The sequence below is a fragment of the Geotrypetes seraphini genome, chromosome 3 (genome assembly GCF_902459505.1).
Source record: "Geotrypetes seraphini chromosome 3, aGeoSer1.1, whole genome shotgun sequence".
NCBI classification, from domain to species: Eukaryota; Metazoa; Chordata; class Amphibia; order Gymnophiona; family Dermophiidae; genus Geotrypetes; species Geotrypetes seraphini.
In genome coordinates, this window is record NC_047086.1 from 197,768,454 (window position 1) to 197,791,926 (window position 23,473).

The 23,473-nt window shown below is 43.8% G+C and overlaps 1 protein-coding gene across 1 annotated transcript in view; it reads left to right on the top strand.

Moving 5' to 3' along the window:
• Nucleotides 1-22,056, top strand: part of LOC117356959 (keratin, type II cytoskeletal 8-like) — a 42,922-nt gene extending 20,866 nt beyond the window's left edge. The window contains exons 3-9 of the mRNA XM_033936970.1: nucleotides 620-680; nucleotides 1,135-1,230; nucleotides 1,407-1,571; nucleotides 5,258-5,383; nucleotides 12,853-13,073; nucleotides 15,511-15,557; nucleotides 20,590-22,056. Of these exons, the coding sequence (XP_033792861.1) occupies nucleotides 620-680; nucleotides 1,135-1,230; nucleotides 1,407-1,571; nucleotides 5,258-5,383; nucleotides 12,853-13,073; nucleotides 15,511-15,557; nucleotides 20,590-20,762 (889 nt within the window). The 3' untranslated portion in view covers nucleotides 20,763-22,056. The remainder of the gene's footprint in view (nucleotides 1-619; nucleotides 681-1,134; nucleotides 1,231-1,406; nucleotides 1,572-5,257; nucleotides 5,384-12,852; nucleotides 13,074-15,510; nucleotides 15,558-20,589) is intronic.
• The last annotated feature ends 1,417 nt before the right edge of the window (nucleotides 22,057-23,473 follow it).

Consider the following 23,473-nt stretch of genomic DNA (forward strand, 5'->3'; position numbering starts at 1 on the left):
GGGGTGCGAGTGGTCCTGCTGGGAGGGTGAATCGGGCGTCGGGCGGGGTGGGAACTATGTTTTAAAACTTTTGTATACCGCGCTCACGCATATAACGCGCGAGGGGTATGCGCGGTAGGTAAAAACGCGTATAACGCGCGCGTTATATGCGTGAAAATACGGTACTCATACATACGTATCTGTAGGACACCTGAGGAAGGCTATTTATAGCCAAAACATGGACCATGTCGGGTATGCACCATCTACATACAGTTCTATTGGATTTGTATTATTACACATTTCCTATACATACTGTATGTTTATATTTTGCATTTTTTTTTACATATAGCAGCATTTATCTACTTTGTTTTAATAAATTTTGTCATCCAGAACATCAGTTCCACAGTCTTTTTGTTCAGGCTTTGAAAATGCCTTCAGGATGATGATGGTGTCTATAAAAAGTCCCCAAAACTTAATTTATAATTAATTACCTTATCTGAGTTCCTGGTAGACTAGCATCTAATTAGTCCTTGTGTGATGAATATCCTTTTCTTTCCTTTAGTCTCAGGATGTTGACCTCAAATGTTGGTTCTCATCAACAACTCATTTGAGAATTGACGTTTCTCTTTTCCATTATCAGGTTTGAAGATGAAATCAACAAACGCACCGAGATGGAAAATGACTTTGTCCTCCTGAAGAAGGTATTAAAATTTCCCATATGCATTTCTCTCTCTCTATTCACTTATAGAGACTTATATGTAACACATTTTTCCCCAAGGACACATTGTTTGTTAAACTAAAGAATGAAGTTAGTTCAAGAAACTAATAAATCATAAACTGATAACTACTGTTCTTTTGGAGTTAATTAAAGATGCCAATGAGAATTGAGAATCTAAAAAGTTTCTAAAATAATATTTGATTAGATTTAATATTACTTTTGAATCTCTTAAGTGTGACTGTAATTTCCTTTTGACTTAAAATGGTAATCTCCCTAAATGTGGGCTTGATGGAAAATAATGATGTCATAAATATTCTTATGGATATATAATTTCTTTATGTTTAGAAAATTCCATTCCTATACTTTGTATAATGAATAATTTTGAAAATTATAATAAAAAAAAGAATGAAGTATGGACTGGGGTTTTTTTTTCCTAGGATGTGGATGAGGCTTACATGAACAAAGTACAGCTGGAATCTCGACTAGAGGGCCTAACAGATGAGATCAACTTCTTTCGACAGTTCTATGATGAAGTAAGGATGAAGTGTCATGACATTGTCTGTCTTTCCTTCCCCACCTCCATTATCTTTAAACTTTAGGAGGAACATGTTCTTATTTGGACATGGTAAATACTTTTTATGTGCTGATGGCCATTTTGGGAGGCCATTTTAAGAGACCGGCAGTAACTGTTGTCTCCTTATGTTACCAGGAGCTACGTGAGCTTCAGTCACAGATCTCTGATACTGCTGTGGTTCTCTCCATGGACAATAACCGTAACCTGGACCTGGACAGCATCATTGCTGATGTCAAGGTCCAGTATGAGGATATTGCTAACAGGAGCCGGGCTGAAGCTGAGAAGATGTACCAAATTAAGGTAAGCAGGAACTGCTCTTCACCTAGTCATGCTGTTGGGGAATCATACCATTCTTAAAAACAGAAGGAATGATATTCAAAGGCAGTTACCTGGTTAGCAAGCCCAACTAGATAACTGCTAATGAGAGGGATATTCAGTAGCAATAACTAGATAATGCTACTGAATATGTCCTCTGACTGCTTTGGCCCTACTTGGGCAGTGCTAAGGCGGTCTATGGACAAAGCTTGGATGGAGCTGGAGGTTATCTGCTAAGTGGCCATACTCAGACTGTTAACTGGATAGCTATTCATAGCAAAAAGGCTGTCCTAACTTTAGCTGGTTGGCTTTCCGACTAGCAGTCTGAATATGGATAGCATTGCTGGTTACCACAGAAACTGGATATTCAACACTGGCACCGGTATGCAGATACTGACACTGAATAGCCAACATAATTTTTAACAAATGGCAGTCAGTGCTTTCAAAAACTATTGACTGTTGTTGACTGAATATTGCTCATAAAGCTTCATGTTATGACAATGGTAATTTCAGAAAACTATTAAAAACGTAGAGTTTGTTAATGCATTTTTCTAGGAACTGATCTTTGCGGTTGTTCTTTTGATGGGCACTTCATGTGATTTTCTGATGATTATATGTTAATGTTTGTTTTATTGAAGTATGGATATAACGATATGTAAACCATTTAGGTTTAAACAGTATATAAATTTTAAAAATAAATAGATAAATAAAATAATCATTGAATGACTTGTTGAAGAAGCCTGACACCTAGCAGTAATGTCATGGTATTACTGCTAGAGGTCTCAGCAACCATTTTGAGGGCCGGAAGATAAAAGACAGAAGCAAATGGTTTATATACTGCCTTTTACAAACCGTAACAAAGCAGTTTACAAACATTAACATAAGAAAAGGAAAAGACCTACAATTAGCACATAGAAATGGTAACCCCTAAAAAGTAAAACCAGTCTAAAAACTTAGGAAGTTAAAATTAGGATCGGTAGTCCTGATACATGGTCAGAAACCAAGCAATAACCTGGGAGAAGATTAGCAGAAAGCTCATAAAATAACAGGGCAACCATTGAAGGTTACGGCAAACAGGTGCGTCTTTAGTTCAGATTTAAATTTAGGATAGGAAAGTTCTAGGCCAGGGGTAGGGAACTCCGGTCCTCGAAAGCCGTATTCCAGTCGGGTTTTCAGGATTTCCCCAATGAATATGCATTGAAAGCAGTGCATACAAATAGATCTCATGCATACCCAACTGAAATACCCAACTGAAAACCCAAATGGAATACGGCTCTCGAGGACCGGAGTTCCCTACCCCTGTTCTAGGCGTAGAGACTTAGGAAGGGAGTTCCACATGGAGGGTGCTAAGTAATAGAAAGCAGAGGAACATGTAGAAGCAAACCATGCTTTGATGGTGCCGGAAGAAGTAGCTCATGGTCATGTATGAAACACGGGAAGGGGTATAAGGAATGATACAAGAAGAGAGAGAATGATGGTAAACTGAGGTAAGCATACGGTGGGTAAAAGTAAGAATTTTGTATTGATTATGTTGAGCCGCTGGGAGCCAGTGGTGTTCCTTAACCCTTTAATTGGCAGATGGTGAAACGGCTGCTTTACGTAACTTGATGTTGAACGAGAGCAATAATGCCAAGTAACAGGCATTTTTGGAGATGGAGATCTCCCATAAGAGCCATAGAAACACATTGTTGCTCAGAAGCAACAATGCCCCCAAAAAAGAGTTTAAAAAGTGGCGTCATGTGGTCATAATGCCCAGATTTACATAAAAGCCGAATGGACAAGTTTTGGATAGCCCATACAGGCCATATTACAGTAGTCTTTACTAATAACAAGGATCAAAATCAAAGTAATTTGAGATAACTGGTCCAAAAAGTACGAATGGAACAAAACTGCCTTAGTGCCCAGAAACATGACTTCACTAATGAGGGTTTGAAGAACAATCTGTGATCAGTAATGATTCTTGAACTGAGTAACCAGGGTAAGGGGAACACCACTGATGGAAGGACTCGCTGACGGACCGTAATCCAGCAACCGACACATTTTGGTCATGTTTAAGGTCAGACAATTATTGTGTAACCAAATAGCTGCTAGAGAAAATGTCAGGGGGTTGTGATTCTGTCTGATACATGATGAGAATGTCATCGGCATAAAAATAGATATTAAGACTACTGTCTTGAAGTGAAAAAAAAAAGGGCTCAAAAAAAGATGAAAAAAGAGTGGAGTGAGCATTGAGTCCTGAGGGTCTCCACAAGGGAAGGAACGGCTGTCAGAAAGTGAAGAGCTCTGGCAGAGGCAGTAAATGATCTTTCATATAGAAAAGAGGTGAACCAGTCATAGGCCAAACCAGTAACACTGATACATGACAAATGCTGAAGCAAAAGTGAGTGTTCAGTAAGGTCAGACGCTGCAGTTAGGTCAAGCAAGACTAAAAGTGCAACAGCTCTTACCCTACTAACCACCTTGGTAAGACCAGGACCTGGATTGAGAGACCTGTGGCATGAGGGCCTCTTTCGAGAGACTTGGACTTGTAGGTCATGGGGGAGAAGTCCGTGGGCTGCTGCTGTATGTGGGGCTCAGGCCAACACATAGGGCTTTCTCCCTGTCAAGGTGGAGTCTGTGTTTGCTAGGACAGGGTTTTAGATGATGCCAGGAGGGGGGCCTTCTTGGGTGATGCTGAGAAGAGTAAGGGTTTAGCTGATGCCAGAAAGAAGCCCTGTTGGGTACTGTCATGTCTGTGGTGTAAAATTCCCACATGGATATGATAATGCTAAACCGGATGTGTCCAGGTACCGGGGTAGCGTAGCTGGGGGAGGTTGGCGTCCAGGGCGGAAGTGCACGGTATCGCAGCGCTGTGCACCCCCCTGCTGTTCCCCAATACTCTGTGCACCACCTGCCCCTCGCCGCTTGAGCGCCTTCCCCTCATGTACCTCTTGAAATGTTCACTGGCATGAGCAGCATCTTCCACCAGGTTGCTCGCACCAGTCTTTGCTCCCTTCTGATGTCACTTGCTGGTCGCGGGACAAGAATGTGACGACAGAAGGGAGCCAAGACAGGTGCAAGCAGCAGGTGGAAGATGCTGCTCGTGCCAGTGAACATTTCAAGAGGTACATGGGGGCAGAGAGATGCTGGCGCAGATGCCCTTGCAAAGATGGCGCCTGGGGACGGTCCTTCCCCTGCTCTCTCCCTTACTACGCCACTGGATCAGAGTCTGTTTTCTGCACGCCTGAATGTGTGAAATGGATACGCTTGCCACAGGGGTGTCCATGCATGCATTTATATAGAAGGGGATCTTTGTTGGTAGATCCTTTTATAAAATACTGGCCTAATTATGATGTACCAACCTGGATGTCTATAATCTAGCTTGTTCGTCCTTTCTTCAATGCTGCTCAAAGTGACCTACTGGCAGTCACAGGGGAAATCGGTGAGAATATGAATTGACTCGGGCCTGTTGTTTTCTGGGGCTCAGGATAGAAATTTAGGAAGGGGGGGCCTCAAAGCCTACCATGAGGACCCAAAACAGTTGTCTGCACCACCGTAACCTTGTACCCAGCCCATTCCACTCTACACAGGGCTATTCCTTGCCACTTCCTGATATGTTTTATAGACCAGGCAGAATGTTTCACATGCTGTTATTTCCACAACCATTTGATAGTTTTATTTCCCTTTTTCAGTATGAAGAATTACAAGCCTCTGCTGGTAGGCATGGTGATGATCTTCGCAACACCAAAAACCAGATAGCCGAGATGAACCGCATGATAACTCGGCTGCAGTCGGAGATCAATTCTCTCAAAGGCCAGGTGAGTGACTGTCCAGCATGAAAAGGGTTCTGCCACTGAGTGTACTTTCTCTATTATCATCAACAAAATCATCAAAGATGAAGCTGAAATAAACCATGCAAATCTGTACAGTAGTATATAATATTTACCACTCAGAAGAATATCTTTTTATATTATCAGGAAAAATAATAAGTAAACAAAACTGTGGACATAAAAAACTGTGATGAAACATAAGACTTCAGTTAAAAATTCTAAGGAGCCCTGGAGTGGAGGGGTTGGCTTAGTGGTTAGAACCCTCACCTCAGCACCATGAGGTTGTGGGTTTTATCCCCGCACCACTTATTGTGACCCCGGGCAAGTCACCTAACACTCCATTGCCCCAGGTTAGATTGTGAGTCTACCAGGACAGGGAAAAATACTTAAGAGTACCTGAATGTAAACCACTTCAAAATAGAAGCAGTATATAAGAAATATAAATAAATATTGAAGGCTGTAGCTTTTGTCTATCACAGGTGAAAAACTCCACTATAATTCATTTATAATTTCAAAATAAGTCCCATAATCTTCAAAAGCATACTTGTCCAAAGTTCAAAATAATCCCTTTCAGCACTCAAAAAATCACAGTGTTAGCTGGAGGTGTATCATGTAGCCACCACTTAAACTTGTAATTTTGGCTAAAGTGAGAGGTGCATTGAATTCTCCTAAAGCAGCAAGTTTGTAAAACAAAGGGCCCTTGTAGGGGAATGTTCCACTGGTTTGGATACAAATACAATACAAAAATAATTATTTAAATTATAAAAACAATATAAAATATCATATAGATGGACAAAACACGACCGTGTCGGGTCCATTGTTTGGTAAAAAGGTTTTTATATATTTATATTTGTCACAATAAATTTCGCCTGCATCTTGTACATATCTGCAGTTCCTTTTTTTGTTTGTTCCTGGTTGGTTTTTTTCTGCAGACAAGGTTGGACCTTTCCTCCCTTTTTGTTCCACTGGTTTGGATAACAAGATTAAACACTAAATATTTTTTTCTGTGAGACTGTGGATTTATTATTTGGGTGAAGTTTAGGATTGTGGTTGTACTCCTTTACGCTTTTTTTTTTTAAGTCACACCTGAAATGTGTCTTTATGACAACAACGAAAATCCAAACACAAGAGCTGTGAGTGAGAGATGTAGACAACCGGGAAGTAGTTCAACATGATAGATCTTTATTAGGTCAAATATTAATCTGGACTCAACACAGGCAGTGTTTCAGCTACAAGTGCCTTTCTCAAGAGTCTGTAAACATTAATATAAACAAAAGTGCTGGCCAATGCTGATGGTAAAAAAAATACTATTATTGTACAAAACACCAAATTCACTTTGGACAACAAGGAGCTATGAAAAACAAGGGCAACTAAAGTTTTTTTTTTTCCCATGTTTAACTTTTTGATTTAGTCGCCCTTGTTTTTCCATAAAATTTCTATGCCGTTGCTGTCGCACGGCTCTTCGGCGGGCTCCTCTGACGTGGCTAGCCTGCCGAATCTCAGGGATTACCAGAACACTGATTCCCACGATCTGGGGGAGGATCAGACGGTGCGCAGGCTCAAGTCCAGCCGCCTTCCTAATTTTATCTCTGAATCCCATTAACATTGAAACTTGATTCAGACTCAGCAGTTCAGGCGGAGTGTTCCATCATGAGTTCTAAGCCCCCGCTTTCCGCTTCATTTCTGGTTCACACGGATTTGGCAGAAATGCTCTTGGAAGTTTGGGAGGCCCCGGAGAGTCCCCTGAAGTGCGCTAGGGCCATGGCTAAATTGTATCCCATGGCTTTGGGATTTTCCTAGCACCTAGTCCCACCGAGAGTGGATTCGGCGGTGGCTCGGGCCACTCATTGTACCTCCTTGCCCTCAGATGGAGGGGTTGTCTTGAAGGATGTCCAGGACCGAAGACTGGATTTTGCATGAAGCGGCCTTTTGATTCCACTGCGACGGGGGTGCGAGCTGCAGCGGCCACTTCCTTTGTGGCCCAAGCATGTCCTACTAAACTTCGTCATGACTCTGAGGAAGTTGTCCTTTGGGATCTAGATTTCCTGGTTTCTGGAGAGAATTATTTGGCAGACGCACTCTAGGATATTTAAAAAAAAATTTTGTTCAGCTGGGAGCTTCTTCAGTTTCTGCTAGGAGACTGTTATGGATCTGCAGTGGTCGGGTGATTCTTCATTCAAGGCTACTCTGAGCAAATTGCCATTCAGAGGTTTGCTCTTATTTGGCCAGGATTTGGATGACCTTATGGCAAGCGTGCAGGACCGTAAGCCTAAGGTGATTCCTGGCCATAGATCTCGTCCATCCAGGAGGACGGGATGGCCGAATTTTCGTCCCTTCAGAGGAGAGAAACAGCAGGGGAGAGCAGGCAGGAGAGAAATAGCAGGGGAGAGAAGGCAGGAGAGGGTAAGGGGCAAGCGGCGAGAGTTAGCTCCACCCACCCCCTCGACGTCATCCACCAGAGCTCCCCCTTAAAAGGGGAGGGGCCAACGGTGCTCAGCCGTTCGGCACACGTCATAGGCGAGCGTTAAAGGCGCTCATCTTAGCGAGAATGCCTTTGCGAAGTGCCTTGAGAAGGGACAAGTCACTGCAAAGGAGAACAAAGGGCAACCACAGCAAACACAGAGGACACACAAACAAGTAAAGAGAGCAGAAGGCAACCGCAGCAGACACAGAGGACGCACAAATAAGCAAGGAGAGCAGAGGACAACCGCAGCAGACACAGAGGACGCACAAACAAGCAAGGAGAGCAGAGGACAACCGCAGCAGACACAGAGGACGCACAAACAAGCAAAGAGAGCAGAAGGCAACCGTAGCAGACACAGAGATCACACAAACAATCAAGGAGAACAGAGGGCAAACATAGCAGTCACAGAGAACAACCACAGCAGTCACAGAGGACAGCCACAGCAGACCGGCAAGCGGGCAGCAATGGAAGCAGCAGACAGAAGCAGGAAGTTGAGCTACCCAGTGCACCGTCTGCCATATGTACAACTAGCTCCCCTCTGGGAGGCGGTTTTATGTATGCACTCAATGCGGGGAACTGGAGAGCCTGAAGAAACAAGTCAAACTCCTGGAGGGCAGAATACTGGAACTGGAAGCACTTCGAGCAGTGGAGAAGGAGGACAGAGAGGCAGAGAACATGAAGACAGAGGAAACCATCGAGGAAGAAGTCCTGGAGTTAGAGAAGTTCATCAAGGAGGCATACAGGACCATCTGGACGATGACCACAAGGAAGAAATGGGAGACACAGCAGCGAGATCTGGAACAGCGGAGGGAACCTACAAGAAGATGAGTCCAGTGCAAGCCAACGCCAGGATGAGGGAAGATGGAAGTGCACAAAGGACACAGACCTACGGCTGAAGAGAAGGACATACACCAGGGACACGGACCTGCAGCTAGAGAAGCAAGAGAAGATGGAGAGGACAGCAATCAATGTAGGGGACTCCATCATCAGACAAGTCGATAGCCACATAGTGGGAGGAAGACAGGATCGGCTGGTGACCTGTCTACCAGGAGCCAAGGTAGAAGACAGTGAGCCGCATCGACAGGATCATCGACAGCGTGGAAGAGGAAGATGCAGCGGAGGTGATCCATGTGGGGACAAACAACGTGAGCAACAGGAACTACAGCAGGGAAGTACTGAAGGACCAGTTCCGGATGCTAGGAAGGAAGCTGAAGACTAGAACGCAGAGGGTAGTGTTCTCGCAGATCCTGCCAGTACCCAGGGCCGAGAGGAAATGCAATTCTGGACTTAATTCTAAATGGACTATGAGGACCGACGCAAGGTGTAGAAGTAGAGGGGATGCTGGGAACTAATGATCACAATATGATCCGCTTTGACCTGATCTTCCGAAAAGGGAAATACAAAGGGATGAGATTCATGGTGGGGAAGAAGATTAAGAAGAGAGGATAAGCACTGTAAAGACGCTAGAACAAGCATGGTCCCTTTTTAAGGGCATAGTCACCGAGGTGCAAAATCTATATATGCTGCGTATTGGCAAGGGATCCAAGAGGAAAAAGAACAAGGAACTGGCGTGGCTCACTGTAATGGTGAAAGAAGCGATCAGAGACAAGAAGACTTCGTTTAAGGAATGGAAAAGGTCAAAAATGGACGAAAACTGGAAAAAGCACAAACAGCATCAAAGCAGGTGCCATAAGGTGGTAAGAGGGGCCAAAAGAGACTACAAGGAAAAAATAGCCAAGGAGGCGAAAAACTTCAAGGCGTTCTTTCGATATATTAAGGGGAAATGACCCACGAAGGAAGCGGTGAGGCCATTGGATGACCATGGAATAAAGGGAGTGCTAAAGGAGGACAAAGCCATTGCCGACAAACAACACATTTTTTGCATCTGTGTTTACCGAAGAGGATATACACAACATACTGGAAGCCAACAGGCTATACATGGGAAACAAAGATGGGAAACTGACAGGGTTGACGGTTAGTCTAGAAGAGGTATGCAAGCAGTTTGATAGACTTAAAAATGATAAATCCCCAGGACCAGATGGCATCCATCTGAGGGTAATCAAGGAATTGAAAGGGGCTGTAGCTGAACAGCTTCAGCTAGTAGCCAATCTGTCGATCAAATCGGGAAGGATTCCGGAAGACTGGAAGGTTGCGAATATTACGCTGATCTTCAAGAAAGATTCGAGGGGTGATCCAGGAAACTACAGACCTGTGAGTCTGACCTCGGTACCGGGAAAGTTGTAGACGCGCTGATAAAGGACCACATCATTGAGCACCTTGAAGGACATGATCTGATGAGGACGGCTTTAGCAAAGGAAGATTTTGCTTGATGAACTTGCTGCACTTCTTCAAGGGAGTAAACAGGCAGATAGACAAGGGTGACCTGGTTGACATTGTTTATCTGGATTTTCAGAAGGCGTTCGACAAGGTTCCGCATGAACGACTACTTTGAAAAATTGGGAGCCATGGAATCGAGGGTGAAATACTCACGTGGATTAAAAACTGGCTGGCGGATTGGAAATAGAGTGGGGGTAAATGGACAGTACTCGGACTGGAAAAGCGTCACCAGTGGAGTGCCGCAGGGTTCGGTGCTTGGACCCGTGTTCTTCAACATATTTATAAATGATCTGGAAACTGGTACAACGAGTGAGGTGATTAAATTTGCAGACAATACTAAGTTATTCAGAATAGTGAAGACGCAGGAGGATTGCGAAGATCTGCAACGTGACATAAACACCCTTAACGAATGGGCCGTGACATGGCAAATGAGGTTCAACGTGGATAAGTGTAAGGTAATGCATATTGGTAATAAAAATCTTATACACGAATACAGGATGTCCAGGGCTTTACTTGGAGAGACCCCCCAGGAAAGAGACTTGGGAGTGTTGGTCGACAGGTTGATGAAGCCATCCATGCAATGTGTGGCAGCGGCAAAAAGGGCGAATAGGATGCTAGGAATGATTAAGAAGGGGATCACGAACAGATCGGAGAAGGTTATCATGCCGCTGTACCGGGTCATGGCACGCCCTCACCTGGAGTACTGCATTCAGCACTGGTTACCGTACATGAAGGACACGGTACTACTCAAAAGGGTCCAGAGAAGAGCAACTAAAATGGTTAAGGGGCTGGAGGAGTTGCCGTACAGCGAGAGATTAGACAAACTGGGCCTCTTCTACCTTGAAAAGCGGAGACTGGGAGGGGACATGATCGAAACATTCAAGATACTGAGGGGAATAGACTTAGTAGATAAAGATAGGTTGTTCACCTTCTCCAACTCTCTGAAGTTAAAAGGGGATAGATTCTGTACAAATGTAAGGAAGTCTTCTTCATCCAGAGAGTGGCGGAAAACTGTAACAGTCTTCCAGAGGCTTTGTCTTGAAACCCTGGAGGGTATTTCCCCCTATAACAGTCTTCCAGAGGCTGTTATAGGGGGAAATACCCTCCAGGGTTTCAAGACAAAGTTAGACAAGTTCCTGCTGAACCAGAATGTACGCAAGTAGAGCTGGTCTCAGTTAGGGCACTGGTCTTTGACTTAGGGACTGCCGCAGGAGCGGACTGCTGGGCATGATGGACCACTGGTCTGACCCAGCAGCAGCAAATCTTATGTTCTTAACCTCACAGTACGCGGCGGGACAGTGTTTCGGAGCATCCTACAAACCTCGCTTTGGAGGTGCATTGCGCCAACAGCCTTACAACTCTCGACCTTCTGTCCCTTCCAAGAGAAAATTATGATGCCGGGGCTCTGGTGAGACCTCCCCGAATCAGGGGGCAGCTTTCAGCCTTCCTTCCAGAATGGCTAAAACTAACCTCAGACCAGTGGGTCCTAGAGGTGCTCAGGGTAGGTCTTCGACTGCAGTTCTTCTGTCCGCCACCGGACTTCTTCATGTCCTTTCCTGAGGAAAATTCGGACAGGGCCAGCAAGGTGTGCGCTACAGTGCGCCGGTTACTAAATATGGCGGTCATAAAGCCTGTCCTACGGGATGTTTTGGGCTCTGGGAGATGCTCAATTTACTTCATCGTGCCAAAGAAGGACTCCAACGTAGTTTTTCAATGACGAGTGGAGAGCTCCATCTTATCAACGACCAAAAAAATTTTGATGAGCTCAATTAAGTCAAATAAATGATGATTTTTACTTATGATCATGAAGGCATCATCATCACAGACAAAATTCCATGTGGAAGAAGTGTCACAGCAGTGTATTATCGTTAATTTTTGCAAAAAATGCACAAAACCCAACCTCAGTTGCTCTTGGCTGGGCCACTCATTCTTCACAACAACGCTCGCCCACACATAGGGAATGTCATTGAAAAACTACACGAATACAGCTGGGAGGTGTTGCCTCATGCTCCCTACATTCCAGATATGAGGCCACCAGACTGACCTTTTTCCAAAGTTGAAACAACCTCTGCGCGGACATCATTTTGCATCTCTGGAAGAGCTTTCTTCCGCCGATACCCGAGCCATTTGGCAACTGAACTAAAACGGTGTCTTGTATGGAATAATGAAGCTTCCCGGACGTTGGGACTGGTCATTGCAAAGCATGGAGACTATATTGTAAAGAAATACTTGAAAAAAAAAAAAGTAAATTAAAAAAAAATTGTGTGCATTATTTATGAAATGACCCTCGTATATTGATCACATTTTGATTTATGCACAGTTATGTGCCTTATGATGGTGTGCAGGTGAAAGTGAGTTGTATTGTGCTCACTTTGCCGTTGTTATTAAGCGCTGGAGTGATTGTTCTCCCGATTGCTGACTCCTCACACTGAGAGCACGCCATATTCACTTAAAAAATTCTTTTGTTAAAAAGAGATTTTGAACTAGTGTGCTACAGTGTCCTCCCTGTGATGATCTATTGACTACTACTGCTTCATTATTTGAACCTTTATAAGCAACTTTAGCAGTTTTGGCGATCTTTTTTGATATAGTTTGTTATATCCAGCAGTTCAGAAAGGAAATTAGAAGACCATTAATTAATTTTACTTTTTTTTAGCGTACTAACCTTGAAGAGGCCATTAAGGAAGCAGAGGAGCAAGGGGAGCTTGCCATGAAAGATGCGAGGGGAAAATTGGCTGAGCTCGAGACTGCCCTACAGAGGGCCAAGCAAGACATGGCATGCCATCTACGGGAGTACCAGGAACTGATGAATGTCAAGCTGAGCCTGGATATTGAGATCGCCACCTACAGGAAGCTGCTGGAAGGGGAGGAAAGCAGGTGGGTGCAATGCAGTATGGTAACAGTTATGATGGAATCCCCACCTTCTAGGTTAAAGAAGAACCCTTAGTTTCAATGTAAAGGAAGGATGAGAAAGGACGAGGATGCATAATGATTATTACAGATTTAGGGGGAATCTTATCACGGTGCAGTAAAAGGTGAGCTTTACGGCACATTGCGTTACCAAGGGATTCAGTAACCTACGAGGAGAACAGTTATTGAATCCCGTGGTAAAGAATAATGCTGTTTGTAAGCCTTTCCACAAGCAGCATTATTCCAGTGGGCCTCAAAACTGTGGCATCTGACTAAGCTGTCAAGAGTTTCCCCTCCTCCCACCTTTTGCCCCATGCAGTTCTCTGATGGTCCAGTGGTGGCTGGACAGTAGTGATCCACAATTGTCTGTCTTGGGCCAGCACCATATCCAACAAGGCACCTCTAGCAGCAATCTTTCACTGCTGCTGCTAGCGGATCATAAAATATGACTCCCTTAGCAATAGTAGCACAAGACTACTCCTAGGAGCACTCTCTTGGATACAGCATTGGCAAGAACAGGAGCGACTAGAGATCGTTCCTGCTCAGTTACCACTGGACCACCAGTGTATTGCATTATAGGTCCTTTGGAAGCAGGAAGGGGGAGATGACATCTGCTCTCATTCTCCTGCCCAAGAGTATCAGGTCACAGCTTTGGGGCCTAGTGCTTCTAGCACAGTAAAATAACCCCATTTTACTGTCATTCTTAGCATAACGCAAATCATGTTCTGTTTTTTTTGCATAGTAACGAGCTGCTTTACTTTTGCATGTTTTGCATCCCATTAGTATTTAGTCTGTGGCAACTTATATATTGCAGAAAAATAAAGGAATGGCAAACCACAAAAATTAAATTGAAAATGCAAGGGGTGGAAAGGCCACAAATAACCAGGATGAGAGCAGGAGTCCAAAAAGAAGTCACTTTATTAAGAACACTATCTCCCCCCACCCTCTTTTACAAAACCATAGTGCGGTTCTTAGCATCAGCATCAGCTGTGGCAGTTACAGCTCCGACACTCATAGGAATTCTATGAGCGTTGGAGTTGTTACCGCTGCGGCCAGCGCTAAAAACTGCACCACAGTTTTGTAAAAGGAGGGGTATATGAAAAATGAAGCAGTAAAATCCAGATGAATGAATTTTGCTGCTTCATTTTTCATATAGTGTTTTTAATATAGTGACTTAAAACCCCAACACAACTTAATAACTTTCCCCCTTAGCCTCTGATGGCTCGTGCTTTTTGTAGTGAAGGACAGCTTGTTGATATACCTGTTCAGTGTGCTTCTCCTCCCCTCCCCCTCACCTTTCCTTTTAAACATCAGTTTTTTGTGAGGTTCAAAGCCCTTCCCTTCTGTTCTGGTTCCCCACTTCATGCCCTGTGCCTTTTTGTACTTTGTTAGCATGATACAGCCATAGAATGGGGATCAGCGCACAGTCTGAACCCATATTACTTTTCTGGATGCACCAGAGCTGTCATTCCCACTTTAATAAGCTGTAAGCCAGGGGTGTCCAATGTCAGTCCTCGAGGGCCGCAATCCAGTCGGGTTTTCAGGATTTCCCCAATGAATATGCATGAGATCTATTTGCATGCACTGCTTTCATTGTATGCTAATAGATCTGATGCATATTCATTGGGGAAATCCTGAAAACCCGACTGGATTGCGGCCCTCGAGGACTGACATTGGACACCCCTGCTGTAAGCCATAAAGAATAACCAGCCCTTTGCAATGTAGTGGCATTCTGCACCAGATCCTTACCCTGTGATAGGAGCAATGGGTGATGGGTGTTTTTTGAGATGCTTTTCCCTTAGGCGGATCCGCCATGGGTAGGAAACAGTGGTTAGTTTTTCCCTTTCCTGACATTGGTCCACAGTGATCAGCCTGTGTTTCGCTGATCTTCATTTTTAAGCTGGGGCCACTTTGGATGAAGAGCTGAAGGCTCTTTGGATGAAGAGCCACCAAATACCTTCCCTTGTGGGACCACAACACTGTTGACCAGTGCGTGGCAATGACATCCATCCCCACCACCTTCAGACTTCATTGGGGGGTATCCTCAAGGTTGTGAGACTTTCCAAATGCATTCTCTTTTGTCTGTTGATAAATGCTTTGTCCTTCAAGCTTGCGGCTCCTCCCTCCCCTCATCTACTTTCCCTTTTCTGTCCTGAGCCTGGATATTGAGGCAAAGTAGCAGATCCCCCCCCCCCAGAAAGATAATGGGGGCAGCCATTGTCCCTCCAGATCTTGCATTGAAGAAAATTGCTTTATCTGAGCAGTACCTATAATAAGGTTTGTGAACTATGCCGCCATTCCTCCTGCTTTTAATATGCTACAGAATCTTGTATGGAAGAACTGACTGATGCTAGGAATTTTGTACTCGGCTGATGCAGTAAAGGAAATGTTTTTGATCTGGCAGGTTGGAAAGTGGCATGCCAGTGAACATCCAGACCAAGACCTATTCAGGTAAGGCCTTCATGTTTTTTGTTAAGCAAGTACACATGGAGGAAATAGTGGTAGTGGTGTGTAAGAAAGGGAGAGAGAGAGTCATCTATATAGTCTTTGTGGATGTTCTTAATAAAAAGGAATGCTAGGCCCTTATACAACCAGTACTCTCTAAGATGGCTTTTTCGTGAATAAATCCAAACAAGTCATTTCTCTCCACCAACCTTCATGTAGACCTGGTGATAAAATACATTGCCTTTGTAGTAAGCCTGGGGGGAGGGAGGAGCAGTTTTCAGTGGAGGCAGTGACTGTATTAATTTAATCACCAGTGCCAGTGTTCAATTTTTATATAAATTTATATATATATTTATTCAGCACTACTATACATAGTCAGTGTCGATGAATAAACATATTATACAGTCACTACACCGCCATTATAGGTTTGAGTAAGCCTCAGTGCAGCATATAACTTATTCAGATTATGGCAGAATATTGTTGATAATGTCTGCTAATTGGAAAGTCTACCCTCACTTTATCCCAGACCCAACCCTTTATTACTGTATACAGATAGTATTAGACTGTTCTGAGGAATTTTCAGTTGGATATTATCCATTAGCCCTCTAATTCTATAAACTTGCATGCTTAAATTTCCAACTAGTTCACAAATTTGCACATGCAAGATATAGAATAAGGTCAGTTTTTCATGTAACAACTGCAGTTAGATGTCAGTTATTGACTATAATTGGCACCAGTAGTAGTTATGTGCATAACAGCCCCTTTCTTACTGTTGTATAAGTCCTGTGCTCAAATTCCACAATATACATCTTCAAGGAGGGAGGTGCATAGATGGGTCAAGGGCACCTAACTGCCTGTAGTTCAGTGCGAGTATTTACATCCGCCATTGAGCTCGCATAATTGCTTATACCTAAAATTAGGCTTGTAAATGTGGACTTCATGAGTTCTCGTGATCTCACAAGGTTGCCACAAGAACTCGTGGCAGCCATTTTCAATAGAGGCTGTGCACAGGGCAAGAGCATAGGAATATCGCTCCTGCCCCAGTTCATCACTGGACCATCAAGGCAGGTTTTCTAGAGGTCTGGGAGAAAGGAGGGAGGTGTGATGTTTCAGAATCAGCCAGGACAGGAGGAATCCCTCCTGTCCCGGCTCACTGCTGGACCACCAGAACTTAAGACAGGCCCAGGGGAAGCCTGCAACAGGTCTGGGAGGGGAAATATAAACCAAGACCCCCATTTCTGGGCCACTTTTTTGGTCCAAAAATCTCAGTTTATATTTGAGTATATACAATATTCTATAACAGGTGTTGTACATCTATTTATATAATGTGCACTTGCACCCAGATTCTGTAAAAGTTAGGTGTTTAGATCAGTGCGCCCAACCTATCTAGGCATCTAACTTAATTATTTAAACGGCTTAATCTGTGCCATTAACAAGCAATTATCACCTCATAATTGGCTTAAATTAAAATTAATTGGATGGTAGGCACCTCCCACTTTCAAGTACCATACCATATTGTTTCTTATACCCCACAAATGTCAACTGGGAATCATTGCGGCTTGCATAAGATTAATAAGGTTAGCAACATAGACATTATGAATCATAGCAAAACTATAATGAAAACAGGTGTGTTTTTAGCACCTTCCTAAATTGAAGATAGGAGGAGGTCAGGAGGCAGTTCCAAATTTTGCGAAACTCAAAGGTGGATTTGAAAAGCGATTTCCTCCAAACTTGACTTGGGGCTAGATTCACTAAACTTACCAATCCTGTAACGATGGTCACAAATATGGTTTTACTGGTTTTGCGATTGTTCGTGCTCCCCGACCTGATTCACTAAACTGCTGTCCGATGAATCTCCTATTCGATCTGATCCACCCATGCAAATGTGTAAAACCCCATGCAAAATAGCCAAGCGATTGATTCACTAACAATTGCTTGGCTGTTTTGCAATGGGTTTTACGACTGTAAAACCTGACTGCTGTAGACATGATGCACCGGGGCGGGCCTAAGGCCTGCAGTTCGTCACCGGAGGAGCAGGAAGGTATGAGCACCCCTCCTGCTTTCAACAGTTAGGTGGGTAATGGCTAGTAGTCTACAACTTGTTCATGTAACTGCTAATTAGTGGCCTAGTGGTTAGAGAAGCTGCCTCTGCACCTTGAGGTTCTGAGTTTGATTCCTATTACAGCTTCTTGTGGTATGGAGAACTTGGAATATGAGGAACGACTTAAGAAACTGGGACTGTTCTCCCTTGAGAAAAGGAGACTGCGAGGGGATATGATTGAGACTTTCAAAATACTGAAAGGCATCGACAAAATAGAGCAGGGAAAAAAATTATTTACAATGTCCAACGTGACACAGAAAAGAGGACATGGACTGAAGCTAAGGGGGGGACAAGTCCAGGACAAATACCAGGAAGTTCTGCTTCACGCAACGAGTGATGGACACCTGGAATGCCCTCCCAGAGGAGGGCATTTAAAAGCAAACTAGATGCACATCTCCTTACGAGAGGCATAGAGGGATATGGGTGACTAAAATTACACCAGGTGTACATCTGACTGGGCTTCCACGTGTGCGGATCACCGGACTCGATGGACCATAGGTCTGATCCGGAGATGGCAGCTCTTATGTTCTTCCTCTCGCTAAAAGGCATTTCCCAAACAGGAAAGCTTGGGACTTCCCTCCCCTTCAAAATCACTGAGCTCTGGAACAACCTTACCTCCCCTCTTTGGAACATCTGAAACATCTGAAAACCTGGCTTTTCTCAAAAATTTAAGCCTCTCTCCAACTTTGGTATCCCAAGTCCTCAAAAACTCTTCATATCTGGCATCCCAAGTCCTCTAAATATTCTTCATACTTTTACCTCTAATCCTCTGTTGTAGTTCCTTCCTATTTCATCTATTGTAAACCTCGCCGAGCTCTACGAACGTGGAGATGATGCGGTATACAAACCTAAGGATTAGATTAGATTAGATTAGATTATGACTCTGGGCAAGTCGCTTAATACTTCATTGCCCCGGATACAAAATAAGTACCTGTCTAAAATGTGTAAACCATTTTGATTGTAACCACACAGAAAAAGCAGTATATCAACTCCCATCCTCTTTACTCTTTTCCACCAATTAATGTGATAATTGCTTTTTAATGCCAATTGCAATGAAAATTTTTATGACATGATATAACATTTTGTCTACTTTACATGCGATGATTGGGCGGTGAGGAGGTTTTTCCTGGGGTTTTCCCCAGTTTCCCCTCCATGATTCTGAGCAAAAATTTGTAAACCTAATTTTATCATTCATACAGTTATTGATAAGGTCCAAGTAGAGTGATTTTTTCTTTCATTGCAACATATCTCCTTTATCACTCTTTTTGCTACATTTGTTTCAATTTTGCCCCCTTCTTTATATTTTAATGCCAATTAGCAGCTTATTATATTAAGCTACGGGTATAACTGACACTTAGCTAGATGCACTAGACACAGTCAGTAACACCATGTGGATCGCTGTGGGCCGATTTTTTGGGGGGAGCCAATTCCAAAACAGCGACTGATGCTCAAACAAGTTTGCATGCCAATGATTTGCGCGGAGGTTCGCCGTAATCTCCATTCAGTCCCATCTGATCAATCACTATGAGAGCGACTCTCACATATGCGCAAAATAGTCCAGTTGATACAGCGACAGTGTATACATGCGCCAGATTTGCTACTTCAGACTCCTCTGAGGCAGCTGGTTCTCCCTCCTTCGATCACCGTCATCGTTTCCTCTTCCTCCCACGGAGCCTGCATAAATCAGCGCCTACAACCGCTGTCCATAATGTTGACCATTAGAGCTCAAGCACACAAGTTCCATGGAGCACAAAGCACGCTTGGTTAACAAATGCTGGTATTTCACGCGCTTTTAAATAGTACAGCGAGGGCATGCTTTGCAGAGAGGTATTAGCAGACTACGCAAATAAGGGGCATAAAAGGGGGCTGTATAAAGTTCTGGCTCAGCTTGTACATATTTTAATCATGAGGAACAAAAATTTTAGCCTTCTATCATTGGCCCCATCATTTTGCTGCCCTCTTTTTTTATATTTTACGCTGTTAACGGGCACACATAAAACGTGCCTTCAATACAGGTTCACACAATGCAAATATAACACCAACGCAAGTAAGACACCTAATCGTTTTTTTCGGAACGCTAAAAGCAATCACTTTTTTTTGTGCATCGTGAAACCATGTTAGAGCATAAGTCGCTCTGCTAGTTTATATGGCATTTCAGTATTAATGACCTTATTTGCATAGCCGGATCAGAGAATGAGCGATCGTACAGAAAACCACACAGCCGTTTTCTGCATCAGGTCAGCAAATCCGATCGTCAGTCAAAACCGGTTTAGCGACAATCGTTAGACGATCGCTGATTTTAGTGCAGTGGTTCTCAACCCTGTCCTGGGGACCCCCCAGCCATTTGGGTTTTCAAGTTATCCCTAATGAATATCCATGAGAGAAATTTGCACATAATGGAAGTGACAGGTATGCAAATCTCTCTCATGCATATTCATTAGGGATATCTTGAAAACCCGACTGGCTGGGGGGTCCCCAGGACAGGGTTGAGAACTGCTTTAGTGCATCTGGGCCATTGTTTTGTAACAGTGTTTCCCAAGTCATTCCTGGAGTGTAACCGCTTGCCAGTCAGGCTTTCAGGTTATCCACAATGAATATGAATGAGATTGATTTGCATAAACTGCCTCCATTATATGCAAATCTTTCGTGCATATTCATTGTAGATATCCTGAAAACTCGACTGGCAAGGGGTTACGTCAGACACTGTTCCATAACATATATACACGTGCAACTTTGTGTGCTAAGTGTAATTTGTGCATTCAGGTTTATAGATTATGGAGATAGTGGCCAAAAATCCACGAACAGGGCCATTCTATGTTCACTGGCGGCCAATAAATGTATTACTTGCTTTGAATATCAGTGGGAGTGTTGTGGGAGGAAGGAAACTCGTGCTCGTTGTGTGATGACGCAGCTGAGCAGAAAGTTTATATGTTTCAGGTGGACTGAGCAGTGCCTTCGGCAGTGGATATTATCCAAGTAACAACTACATCGTCAACTCTCCTCCTCTGGAAAGCTCCAGGACCACAAAGCGCACTGTTGTGGTGAAGACGGTGGAGACCAAAGACGGCAGAGTCCTGTCTGAATCCTCTGATGTCTTCTCAAAGCCGTGAACAGCTGGCTGGCCACGGCAACGCGCTTTCAAACAGCTCGCCCTCCTCTTAGCGCTAAGCCGTTAGAAATCTTATTCAACCAGGCAGAGATGATTAGGGGGCCCATGTGCTTCTCCTGACCCATTCTACCCACAACATGGCTTTGCAAACTAGCCCTGGTAATCTCACAATCAAGTTTTCAGAATATCTGCACTGACTACGCATGAGATACCTTTTGTGTGTATTGGAAACTAACCCCCTCTTCTATTAAACTGCGCTAGCAGTTTTTAGTGCAAAGAACCGCGCTGAATGGCCCGCGTCGGGAGCAGCGCGGGCCATTCAGCGTGGCTCCCCGCGCTAGAAACTGCTAGCGCAGTTTAATAGAAGAGGCCCTAAGTATATGGAAACTTGGGTCATGCCTGTTTTTTTGTAGATATTTTGAAAACATGAAAGGCTGTCGGGTCCTTAGAACAGGTTTGGGAAAGTCCTGAGCTACACTATATTGTACCTGTGATTTCTGATGGATCAATTAATGAAATTCAGTTGGCTTGCTGCCTAGAGGAACCAAAGTATCCACTTTCTTTAATGAGAGTCACTCAAATAGCTCTGCCCAATCTTTTTTTTAGATAACCTTCTAAGACAGGATGAAATGTGACTTTTCTTCCTGAGTTCGACTTTGCCTCACTCCGATCCTCTGCATCACAGACATCTCACAGCTTTGTTTCTCTTTTTCTTTGGATGCCTAGAGTTTTCCAAGGAGCTCAATTTGGGATATTTATGTAATCGCATCAACTGGAGACAAGCATAGGACTTGATCAGTTTTGGCAAGTACTTCCAAGACACACTGTTGGCTGCATAGATACCCCAGTTAGAGAATGACATGAGGACAAATTTTCCCTGTTCCTGAGGGATCATTATATCCATGTCCTGTTCCTGCTGCATTCCTGCAAGCTTTGTCCTCATCTGCACAAGCCTCGAGCACTAAATCATAAGTGTTCGAGGCTTGTGCGATATGGACAGAACTCGTAGGGACAGGGATATTGAGATCCCACGGGGACAGGGACACATTTGTCCCTGTATCATTCTCTACCCCAAATTGCTCCAAAGAGACACAACACTTTTTTTCAGCAATGGTACCAAAGAAACAGCACATATGGAGTAGAGATGGACAGCTGTGTGCAGCCATAGGCTATTAATCCCCCTTTTTCCTTCTGTTGTGGCCGACTTGGGTTGGGTGAGCACAGGCCATGATTCATTTTCTCTTTTGTAACAAAGCATCCACTGTTCAACTAAATAAAACTTTTTTTTGTTTTAAGAATCTAGTTTCTTTCATGTGTATGGAAATATCTCCTTATACTCTAGTACAGTGTATCTCAAACTGTGTGCTGGGGCACACTAGTGTGCCTGCTGAGATTCCAAGTGTACCGTGGCACACTGAGGAGGAAGAGAGGCGCCTGCCAGCTGACTTCTCTACGCAGTAAGGCGCCAGCACTGCTCAATTCGCCAAAGGCCTGCATGTTTCCCCCTTCTCTCTAGCTTCCCCCCTGGCCTCCCGGTCTCACCTTTAAAACTTAATTACAGCAGCCTGCAGAGGATCGCCGGTAGGTAAAATGATTTTATTTTTAATATAGTGATTGAAATGTGTCATTTTTGAGAATTTATATCTGCTGTGTATATTGTATGTTTATTAAAAATGGTATTACAATTAGTAAAGGGGATGGATTTTGGGGCAGAGCTTGGGTGGGCCTAGGGAGGTCTGTGGTTGGGATACTCAGTTGATATTTGTTAGGGGGTACTTAGCTTGAAGTAGTTGAGAAACACTGCTGTAGGCAATCAGCTGGCGCCAGTGCCTCTCCTTCTCAGTGGCCCTATTCCCTGCTGGCTCCCCCTACTGGCATCTCAGGGCCCTTCTAGAGGGCCTCTGCTCATGCACGGATGTCGATGTGATGATGTCACACATACGTGTGATGTCATCACAGCGATGTCTGCGCACTTCTGGTTGCCTCAAGCTGTGCCCTGGCTCGAGAAAGTTTGAGAGACACTGCTCTAGTATGTCTATCTTATCTACCTGGGATAAGCTCAAAATTAAGGTCATAGACATCTTTGACCAGCTATCCAGTAAGCTTCAACAATTAGATCAGTGAGATAAACTCCAAAATAGACAAATTTAAATAGTTTACAGTTAATTACTTACATTCCACTTTTATTCAAAGCGGATTACAATAATACATACATAATTTAAAAAAAAGTACAGACTTATCATTCATACGTCAATGCTTCATCACACATGTCTTATCAAACCTCTTGATAGTAATAGCAATAGTGAACACATTGAAGCAGTATAGGAAAACAGTGATCTAATTGAAAGGTGATAGAATACACAGGTAGCACTTAGAACATTCATCTAACATAGGGGTCCTTTTATTAAGGTGCGCTAACCTCACCTCCTTTTTCTGGAGCCATAAGGCAAACCTTCCTAGGATTACCAGACATCCGGATTCATGGCATGTCCTCTTTTTAGAGGACTGTCCAGGCATCCGAATAGCTTTTCAAAACCCAGTACTTTGTCTGGGTTTTGAAAAGCTTCCATCTTAGGACCACGTCGAGAGGGCATCTGCGCATGCGGGGCATGACTTGGGCAGAACAGGGTGGGGCTGGGTGGAACTAAGCAAGCCTGGGGGGCGGGGCCATAGGTCTGGATTTTACGATCGCAACCCTTCCCCCAATCCTAT